Source organism: Triticum aestivum, chromosome 3B (genome assembly GCF_018294505.1).
Source record: "Triticum aestivum cultivar Chinese Spring chromosome 3B, IWGSC CS RefSeq v2.1, whole genome shotgun sequence".
Lineage (NCBI taxonomy): Eukaryota > Viridiplantae > Streptophyta > Magnoliopsida > Poales > Poaceae > Triticum > Triticum aestivum.
The window spans coordinates 666,368,822-666,380,068 of record NC_057801.1 but is presented as its reverse complement, the minus strand read 5'-3'; the positions used below and the strand labels follow the sequence as shown (position 1 = coordinate 666,380,068).

Genomic DNA, 11,247 nt, shown 5'->3' with positions numbered 1-11,247 from the left:
CCAAACTTTTTTTGTTTATTTGATTCTTTCTGGAGATGAAATCTTTTACCGACACCATGATGAAGATATTGTGATTCGACCACCTGCACTTCTATGGGATCATCGCCCACCAAAGTAAGATCATCGCTCAATGATTTCCATGGTTTTAGATAGGCAACTCAACGGGCTATCAGCAACCTTTGTCGTCGTGGTCTAATTGTATCCTCTACACTGAAATTTTAGGAGTATTTGCAGAGATTGACACCATAAAGAATGTGTTTCCAAGAGATCTTATCGTAATTATTAGTCATATGAGTTACTTTGTATTTTCTGGGAGCTTGGATCTTTTTTCTTCGAATCAAGAGCTTATATTACTCAAATAGGTGTTCTACAATGAATCTGAATACAACCAGCTAGGAAAGTAGACATATAATTTATCCTCCTCTCATCTATGGCCAGCTTAGCACAACTATGGGTCGCTTCATTAGCTTCCCTACGCACAAAACAAGCTCACAAATAGTAAACCCACCCTTCCCTCAAAAAAAAAAAACTAGTAAACCCACCCACCCAGAAGTTAAAAACTACTCCCTCCGTTCCTAAATATTTGTCTTTCTAGACATTTTAAATGACTACTATATACGGATGTATGTAGACATATTTTAGAGTGTAGATTCACTCATTTTGCTTCGTATGTAGTCACTTGTTGAAATGCCTAGAAAGACAAGTATTTAGGAACGGAGGGAGTACTAGTAAACCCACCCACCCAGAAAAACTAGTACTAACCCCGTGGCAAACGGCTGCGACAGCCGTTCTATCTGAAGATTCAGAGTTGCACATCTTAACCGCATAGTTAGCATCACTTTCAGTGCAAATCCTTGTGCATACCAGATCTCTGGCAAGTTGAATTCCGTCACGAATGGCATACATCTCCATGGCTTGAGCATACCAAACTGCCTGCGCCTATACAAGCTTTCCGTCAGAGCCTCCAACCACAGGTCCTGTGCTGAAGCGTGAACATATTGATTTTCAGGCTTTCCCTTGTCCGGTGCTCGCCAGCGAGCAGTCTCCATTATACTTATAACACTATACATCTGTACATTCGCAAGAAAGGAAACCACCTTACAAGTGATTGATTACATGACAGCACCACCGTCGTCATGGTCATGGTGAGCCACCCTCTTCTTGTACACATAGACGCGCGAGACAACCACGAACGCGGCCAGCTCCGCCGCGCAGAGCCCGGCGAGCAGCCAGTAGAAGTAGTCGAGGTGCGCGCGGTTGAGGTTGTTGGAGAACCAGCTGGCGCCGCTCTTCTTGGTGGCGCCGTCGATGGCGGAGATGAGGAAGCTGCTCAGGAAGTGGCCCACCCCGAAGATGCTGAGGAAGAAGGCCAGCCCCAGGCTGCGCAGCGCGTCGGGGACCTGGTCGTAGAAGAACTCCTGCAGCCCGATCATGGCGAACACGTCCGACAGCCCGAACAGCACGTACTGCGGCACCATCCACCACAGGCTCATCGGCAGCGCCACCTTGGGGTCGTCCACGAGGCCGGCGTCCCTCGCCACGCCCAGCCGCCTCGCCTCCACCAGCGCCGCCACCACCATGGCCACCAGCGCCAGGACCAGCCCCGTGCCGATCCTCTGCAGCATGGTGATGCCCGAGGACAGGCGCGTGAACCGCCGCGCCGCTGGCACGAACAGCCGGTCGTAGACTGGGATGAAGGTGATGATGGTCAGGCTGATGAACGTCTGCAGCGCCGCCGGCGGCACGCGGAAGGTGGCGCCGATCCGCCGGTCCAGCGTCGCGGCCTGCTTCGTGAAGAAGGTCGACGACTGGGAGAAGATGACGGCGTAGATGATGCACGTCGCCCAGATGGGGAACAGCCGCAGCAGGCCCCGAACTTCCTCCCGGTGCTCCGCGTTGAACTCACCATCCTCGCCCGCAAGAGTACTGCTTGTTAAAACAACAGATCAACCACATTCAGAGTTAGCACTGTATGTAAGCCTGACAAGATCATACATTCAGAAATCTCATGGCCAGATTGCAGATTTCAAACGAGAAATGATGGATGATGAGTGGGCATACTTGGCGCATTGGCTGGATTTGGAGCCTTTGAGGAGCGCGACGAAGGCCCTGGCGAGGCGCGCGAAGGGGCTGGACTGGGTGGAGGTGTAGTAGCGGTAGCGGCGGGTGCCGAGCAGGAACATGGCGAGCGCGAAGACCATGACGAGGCAGGGGATGCCGAAGCCGAGGCCCCAGCCGATGTTGTCCTGGATATAGCTGGAGACCATGGTAGTGGCGGCGGTGCCGGAGCACATGCCGAAGTACCACCAGTTGAAGAAGGAGCTCCGGGAGACGGACTCCTCGGGGTGGTGCTGGTCGAACTGGTCGGCGCCGAACGCCTGCGCGCAGGGCTTGTGCCCGGCCTCCGCCAGCGCCACCAGGTAGAGCGAGACGTAGAAGATGGTCACCTGCACCGGCGACGGCGAGCACGCGCCCGAGAGCGAGGTGAAGCTGGTGCACCCGTCCGAGTGGAACACCGGCAGCGCCGAGGACAGGGTCAGCATGCCCATGCTCTGCAATGGCAACCCGGCTGTCAGTGGTCAGCTGGACGCACTTTTCTGTCAGTGGAAGTGCGCGAGCTTGATTGGGGGAGGGCAGACAGAAAGGGGTTCGTTCATGAAGCACTTTTTTTGTCAAAAGGGGGGATTTTTACGGGAGGGGAAAAGTGGGCTGACCACGACGAAGAGGACGGAGGCGAGCACGATGGTGCGGAACCTCCCGAGCCAGGCGTCGGCGACGCAGGCCACCAGCAGCGGCAGCATCGTGGCCACGCCGCTCCACGCGTTGATCGCCGCGGCGGCGCCGGCCGTGGACTCCCCCAGCGGCCCCGTCAGGTAGCTGATGAGGTTGGCCGACACCCCGTGGTACGCGAACCGCTCCGCGATCTCCACACCTTCAATCCAAGCAACAAACAACCCAAATCAGATCAACCCTCGGCTTTCACCAGATCATCATCCTTGGCCTACTGTGCGCCGGGGGGGCGTACTTACCGAGGACGAACATGGCGGCGGACCATCGGCCGGTGGAGGCGCGCGGGGCGGGGCCGCCGCGGAAGTCCACGACGCCGGGGACGGCGCCGTCGATCCGGGGCAGGAGGAGGGCGCGGGTGGCGTCCATTCTTGTTCAGTTGGGTCTGGTCACGTTGCGTGTGCGTGCCGGCGAACTGAACTGGAAGGGGCTGCAGAAATGCGACGGGGGGCGTGGCGGGCATCATATACCGTGGCGGCCGTGGTACAGTACGGGATCGGAGCAGCGCGCAAGGCGCCGCACGGGCTCGGACAAGGAGGTACAGGACACCAAGTCACCAACCAAGCCCTTCGCTTTTCGCAAACAAAATACGCTCTTTTCTCTCTGGGAATCTTCTGCTAATCTGCTTAGTAGTACTACTAATACTTTTTTTTTTTGTAAACGAACTGTGCGACTTTACACGGATGTTACGCATCACATTGTAAACTGATAATAATACTGTCCATCCTATCCTTTCCAGCAGAAAAAAAAAGTGTGCTGATGTCCCCGTGAATGGCGTGCACGGCGACGGCGAACGCGGCCATGGATCATATGATCCTGAATTCGTACACTATGTGATGACGCGAGTGAAGAGGGGTGCGGAGAATCACGCCACCTACCTATCGAATCGGAGCGGGGGATGGGATGGCAGGAGACGCGTATGCGGAGAGGCGACCTGATCTGTTTCTGGAGTTGGCGCGGCCCCGTTTGGCCGGTTGCGTCGCGTGGGGATCCCGGGCCTCCATGGGATCTCTTGCGGGGGATGTCAGCCACCTAGGACTAGTCTAGTACTGTAATAATGTTGTAATGTACTATGACGAATGGAATGCTCCTGCAGCTCTGTTTTTAAAGACCTCTTTGGTTCATACTCCCTCCGTTCCAAAATAGATGACCAAACTTTGTACTAAAATAGATGACCCAGCTTTGTACTAAAGACAGTACAAAGTTGGGTCATCTATTTTGAAACGGAGAAACTACTTGATAGGATTTTCATAGAAAAATTAAAAGTTGGAATCTTCAAAAATGTTTTCTTTATCGACCGTTTGATCTTTAGGATCGAATTATGTATGAATGTTTTATGAGGATTTCCTTGCACTGCATATCATAGGAAACGTAGCATGCACTTGGACATATGAAGATAATTATCTTTTCATGCAACCAATGAATCAAATGAAGCAAAATCATTTGTTTGCATGCCATCCAACGTTTTTAGAATCCCACGAACCAAAAGGACCCTAGGTCCTCAAACTTTATGAAGGGTTCACGGGTTGGAGATAAGCGGACTCGAACAGTTGACATCCGCTATAGGTTCTTTACTCTTTTGTATGTGCCTACACAAAAAAATAAGGTCTTTTTATCTTTACAAAGCTATTGGATTTGTTGAGGAGGCGCAACTGCTCTGTTTAAGTCCTCAGAGTTCTCAAGGGGTCCTATACAGTCCCTCTGATGTTTCTTTTTACCGTTGACATTATGACAGTGCTCGGTTTAGCGTGGCGTAAGAAGACGACGATGGGTACTTGAAGATTGATCGATGATGCCTTATGATGACTTGACTATCATGATGATGACGTGCGAAGACGACGTGTCTTTGAAGGAAATATGCCCTAGAGGCAATAATAAAGTTATTATTTATTTCCTTATAATCATGATAAATGTTTATTATTCATGCTAGAATTGTATTAACCGGAAACATAATACATGTGTGAATACATAGACAAACAAAGTGTCACTAGTATGCCTCTACTTGACTAGCTCGTTAATCAAAGATGGTTATGTTTCCTAACCATGGACAAAGAGTTGTTATTTGATTAACGAGGTCACATCATTAGTTGAATGATCTGATTGACATGACCCATTTCATTAGCTTAGCACCTGATCGTTTAGTATGTTGCTATTGCTTTCTTCATGACTTATACATGTTCCTATGACTATGAGATTATGTAACTCCCGTTTGCCGGAGGAACACTTTGGGTGCTACCAAACGTCACAACGTAACTGGGTGATTATAAAGGAGTACTACAGGTGTCTCCAATGGTCGATGTTGGGTTGGCATATTTCGAGATTAGGATTTGTCACTCCGATTGTCGGAGAGGTATCTCTGGGCCCTCTCGGTAATACACATCACATAAGCCTTGCAAGCACTGCAACTAATATGTTAGTTGTGAGATGATGTATTACGGAACGAGTAAAGAGACTTGCCGGCAACGAGATTGAACTAGGTATTGGATACCGACGATCGAATCTCGGGCAAGTAGCATACCGATGACAAAGGGAACAACGTATGTTGTTATGCGGTCTGACCGATAAAGATCTTCGTAGAATATGTAGGAGCCAATATGGGCATCCAGGTCCCGCTATTGGTTATTGACCGGAGACGTGTCTCGGTCATGTCTACATTGTTCTCGAACCCGTAGGGTCCGCACGCTTAAGGTTACGATGACAGTTATATTATGAGTTTATGCATTTTGATGTACCGAAGGTTGTTCGGAGTCCTGGATGTGATCACGGACATGACGAGGAGTCTCGAAATGGTCGAGACGTAAATATTGATATATTGGAAGCCTATGTTTGGACATCGGAAGTGTTCCGGGTGAAATCGGGATTTTACCGGGTTACCGGGAGGGTTATCGGAACCCCCCGGGAGCCATATGGGCCTTCATGGGCCTTAGTGGAAAGGTGAAAGGGCTGCCCACCAGGGCTGCGCGCCTCCCCCCTTCCCCTAGTCCTATTAGGACTAGGAGAGGTGGCCGGCCACCCTTCTCCTCTTTCCCCCTTTGGGGATTCCTAGTTGGAATAGGATTGGAGGGGAGTCCTACTCCCGGTAGGAGTAGGACTCCTCCTGCGCCACCTCCTCCTGGCCGGCGCCTCCTCCCCCCCTTGGCTCCTTTATATACTGAGGCAGGGGCACCTCTAAACACACAAGTTGAGACAAGTTGATCCACATGATCTATTTCTTAGCCGTGTGCGGTGCCCCCTGCCACCATATACCTCGATAATACTGCAGCGGAGTTTAGGCGAAGCCCTGCTGCTGTAGTTCATCAAGATCGTCACCACGCCGTCGTGCTGACGGAACTCTTCCCCGACACTTTGCTGGATCGGAGTCCGAGGATCGTCATCGAGCTGAACGTGTGCTCGAACTCGGAGGTGCCGTAGTTTCGGTGCTTGATCGGTTGGATCGTGAAGACGTACGACTACTTCCTCTACATCGTGTCATCGCTTCCGCAGTCGGTCTGCGTTGGGTACGTAGACAACACTCTCCCCTCGTTGCTATGCATCACATGATCTTGCGTGTGTGTAGGAAATTTTTTGAAATTACTACGAAACCCAACAGTGGTATCAGAGCCTAGGTTATTGATGTTGATGTTATATGCACGAGTAGAACACAGGTGAGTTGTGGACGATACAAGTCATACTGCCTACCAGCATGTCATACTTTGGTTCGGCGGTATTGTTGGACGAGACAACCCAGACCAACCTTACGCGTACGCTTACGCGAGACCGGTTCCCTCGACGTGCTTTGCACAGAGATGGCTTGCGGGCGACTGTCTCTCCAACTTTAGTTGAACCAAGTATGGCTACGCCCGGTCCTTGCGAAGGTTAAAACGGAGTCTATTTGACAAATTATCGTTGTGGTTTTGATGCATAGGTGAGATTGGTTCTTACTCAAGACCGTAGCAGCCACGTAAAACATGCAACAACAAAGTAGAGGACGTCTAACTTGTTTTTGCAGGGCATGTTGTGATGTGATATGGTTAAGGCATGATGCTGAATTTTATTGTATGAGATGATCATGTTTTGTAACCGAGTTATCGGCAACTGGCAGGAGCCATATGGTTGTCGCTTTATTGTATGCAATGCAATCGCGATGTAATGCTTTACTTTAATACTAAACGGTAGTGATAGTCGTGGAAGCATAAGATTGGCGAGACGACAACGATGCTACGATGGAGATCAAGGTGTCGCGCCGGTGACGATGGTGATCATGACGGTGCTTCGGAGATGGAGATCACAAGCACAAGATGATGATGGCCATATCATATCACTTATATTGATTGCATGTGATGTTTATCTTTTTATGCATCTTATCTTGCTTTGATTGACGGTAGCATTATAAGATGATCTCTCACTAAATTATCAAGAAGTGTTCTCCCTGAGTATGCACCGTTGCCAAAGTTCGTCGTGCCCAGACACCACGTGATGATCGGATGTGATAAGCTCTACGTCCATCTACAATGGGTGCAAGCCAGTTTTGCACACGCAGAATACTCAGGTTAAACTTGACGAGCCTAGCATATGCAGATATGGCCTCGGAACACGGAGACCGAAAGGTCGAGCGTGAATCATATAGTAGATATGATCAACATAAACGATGTTCACCATTGAAAACTACTCCATCTCACGTGATGATCGGACATGGTTTAGTTGATTTGGATCACGTGATCACTTAGATGACTAGAGAGATGTCTGTCTAAGTGGGAGTTCTTAAGTAATATGATTAATTGAACTTTAATTTATCATGAACTTAGTCCTAGTTGTAGTTTGCAAATTATGTTGTAGATCAATAGCTCGCGTTGTTGCTTTCATATGTTTATTTTGATATGTTCCTAGAGAAAACTGTGTTGAAAAATGTTAGTAGCAATGTTGCGGATTTGATCCGTGATCTGAGGTTAATCCTCATTGCTGCACAGAAGAATTATGTCCTTAATGCACCGCTAGGTGACAGACCTATTGTAGGAGCAGATGCAGACGTTATGAACGTTTGGCTAGCTCAATATGATGACTACTTGATAGTTTTGTGCACCATGCTCTTTGGCTTAGAATCGGGACTTCAAAGACATTTTGAACGTCATGGACCATATAAGATGTTCCAGGAATTGAAGTTAATATTTCAAGCAAATACCCGAGTTGAGAGATATGAAGTCTCCAACAAGTTCTATAGCTAAAAGATGGAGGAGAATCGCTCAACTAGTGAGCATGTACTTAGATTGTCTGGGTACTTCAATCACTTGAATCAAGTGGGAGTTAATCTTCCAAGATAAGATAGTGATTGACAGAATTCTCTATTCACCATCACCAAGTTAGTAGAACTTCGTGATGAACTATAGTATGCAAGGGATTACGAAAACGATTCTCGAGCTCTTCGTGATGTTGAAATCGACGAAGGTAGAAATCAAGAAAGAGCATCAAGTGTTGATGATTGACAAGATCACTAGTTTCAAGAGAAGGGCAAAGGGAAGGGAACTTCAAGAGGAAAGACAAGCAAGTTGTCACTCCCGTGAAGAAGACCAAAGCTGGACCAAAGCCTGAAACTGAGTGCTTACACTGCAAAGGACTAGTCACTGGAAGAGGTACTACCCCAAGTGATTGGCGGATAAGAAGGATGGCAAAGTGAACATAAGTATATTTGATATACAGATTATTGATGTGTGCCTTACTAGTGTTTATAGTAGCCCCTGAGTATTTGATACTTGTTCGGTTGCTAAGATTAGTAACGCGAAACGGGAGTTGCAGAATAAACAGAGACTAGTTAAGGGTGAAGTGACGATGTGTGTTGGAAATAGTTCCAAGATTGATATGATCATCATCGCACACTCCCTATACTTTCGGGATTAGTGTTAAACCTAAATAAGTGTTATTTGGTGTTTGTGTTGAGCATGAATATGATTTGATCATGTTTATTGCAATACGGTTATTCATGTAAGTTAGAGAATAATTGTTGTTCTGTTCATGAATAAAACCTTCTATGGTAATACACCCAATGAAAATGGTTTGTTGGATCTCGATCGTGTGATACACACATTCATAATATTGAAGCCAAAAGATGCAAAGTTAATAATGATAGTGCAACTTATTTGTGGCACTGCCGTTTGGGTCATATCGGTGTAAAGCGCATGAAGAAACTCCATAAAGATGGATTTTCGGAATCACTTGGTTATGAATCATTTGATGCTTGCAAACCGTGCCTTTTGGGCAAGATGACTAAAACTCCGTTCTTCGGAACAATGGAACGAGCTACTGACTTATTGGAAATAATACATACTGATGTATGCAGACCAATGAGTATGCAGGCTCGTGGCAAGTATCGTTATTTTCTGAACTTCACAAGATGATTTGAGCAGATATGGGTATATCTACTTGATGAAACATAAGTCTGAAATAATTGAAAGGTTCAAAGAATTTCAGAGTGAAGTGGAAAAATCATCGTAACAAGAAAATAAAGTTTCTGCGATCTGATCGTGGAGACAAATATTTGAGTTACGAGTTTGGTCTTCAATTAAAACAATGTGGAATAGTTTCACAGTTCACACCACCTGGAACACCACAATGGAATGGTGTGTCCGAACGTTGTAATCGTACTTTACTAGATATGGTGCGATCTATGATGTCTCTTATCGGTTTACCACTATCGTTTTGGGCTTATGCATTAGAGACAGCTACATTCACGTCTAATAGGGCACCATCTAAAATCCGTTGAGACCACACCGTATGAACTATGGTTTAGCAATAAACCTAAGCTGTCGTTTCTTAAAGTTTGGGGCTGCGATGCTTATTTGAAAAAGTTTCAACCTGATAAGGTCAAAACCAAATCGGAGAAGTGCGTCTTCATAGAATACCCAAAACTGTTGGGTACACCTTCTATCACAGATCCGAAGGCAAGATATTCGTTGCTAAAAAAATGGATCCTTTCTAGAGAAGGAGTTTCTCTCGAAAGAAGTGAGTGGGAGGAAAGTAGAGCTTGATAAGGTAATTTGTACCTTCTCCCGAATTGGAAAGTAGTTCATCACGGAAATCAGTTCAAGTGATTCCTACACCAATTAGTGAGGAAGCTAATGATGATGATCATGAAACTTCAGATCAAGTTACTACAAAACCTCGTAGGTCTTCCAAAGTACAGTCCGCACCAGAGAAGTACGGTAATACTGTTCTGGAAGTCATGTTACTAGACCATGATGAACCTACGAACTATGAGGAAGCGATGATGAGCCCAGATTCCGCGAGATGGCTTGAGGCCATAAAATCTGAGATATGATCCATGTATGACAACAAAGTATGGACTTTGATTGACTTGCTCGATGATCAGCAAGCCATGTTAAATGAATGGATCTTCAAGAGGAAGACGGACACTGATAGTAGTGTTACTATCTACCAAGCTCGACTTGTTGCGAAAGGTTTTCAACAAGTTCAAGGTGTTGAATACGATGAGATTTTCTCACTCGTATCGATGCTTAAGTCTATCTGAATCATGTTAGCAATTGCCACATTATATGAAATCTGGCAAATGGATGTCAAAACTACATTCCTTAATGGATTTATTAAAGAAGAGTTGTATATGATACAACCAGAAGGTTTTGTCAATCCTAAAGGTGCTAACAAAATGTGCAAGCTCCAGCGATCCATCTATGGACTGATGTAAGCATCTCGGAGTTGGAATATACGCTTTGATAAGTTGATCAAAGCATATAGTTTTTGTACAGACTTACGGTGAAGCCTGTATTTACAAGAAAGTGAGTGGGAGCACTACAACATTTCTGATAAGTATATGTGAATGACATATTGTTGATCGGAAATAATGTAGAATTATTCTTCAAAGCATGAAAGGATACTTGAATAAAAGTTTTTCAAAGAAAGACCTCGGTGAAGCTGCTTACACATTGAGCATCAAGATCTATATAGATAGATGAAGACGCTTGATAAGATTTTTCAATGAATACATACCTTGATAAATTTTTGAAATAGTTCAAAATGGAACAGTCAAAGAAGGAATTCTTGCATGTGTTGCAAGGTGTGAAATTGAGTAAGACTCAAGACCCGACCATGGCAGAAAATAGAAACAGAATGAAAAATCATTCCCTATGCCTCAGTCATAGGTTCTATAAAGTATGCTATGCTGTGAACCAGACATATTGTATACCTTGCTCTGAGTTTGGCAAGGGAATACAATTTTGATCTAATAGTAGATCACTGGACAGTGGTCAAGAATATCCTTAGTAAGGACTAAGGAGATGTTTCTCAATTATGGAGGTGATAAAAGAGTTCGTTGTAAAAGTTACATCGGTGCAAACTTTTATACCGATACAGATGACTCTAGGTCTTAATCTGGATACATATTGAAAGTGGGAGCAATTAGCTAGAGTAGCTCCGTACAGAGCATTGTAGACATAGAATATTTGCAAAATACATACGGCTCTAAATGTGACAGAC

The 11,247-nt window shown here is 46.2% G+C and overlaps 1 protein-coding gene across 1 annotated transcript; it reads right to left on the bottom strand.

The window, feature by feature from the left end:
* Positions 1-980: 980 nt before the first annotated feature.
* LOC123071574 (protein NRT1/ PTR FAMILY 5.10) lies at positions 981-3,335 on the bottom strand. Its single transcript, XM_044495154.1, has 4 exons — positions 3,030-3,335; positions 2,715-2,932; positions 2,062-2,552; positions 981-1,926 (listed from the first exon to the last, which is right to left on the bottom strand). Exons 1-4 carry the CDS (start codon positions 3,154-3,156, stop codon positions 1,113-1,115), a joined length of 1,650 nt encoding a protein of 549 aa, XP_044351089.1. The 5' UTR covers positions 3,157-3,335; the 3' UTR covers positions 981-1,112.
* Between the last annotated feature and the right edge of the window lie 7,912 nt (positions 3,336-11,247).

Bases quoted from the DNA above. Each gene is read 5' to 3' on its own strand.
- LOC123071574 (XM_044495154.1), bottom strand. From the start codon at position 3,156: ATGGACGCCACCCGCGCCCTCCTCCTGCCCCGGATCGACGGCGCCGTC. The intron at 2,933-3,029 runs GTAAGTACGCCC...CTTGGATTGAAG, and splicing joins CGCCGCCATGTTCGTCCTCG to GTGTGGAGATCGCGGAGCGG. The intron at 1,927-2,061 runs GTATGCCCACTC...TTTAACAAGCAG, and splicing joins AAATCCAGCCAATGCGCCAA to TACTCTTGCGGGCGAGGATG.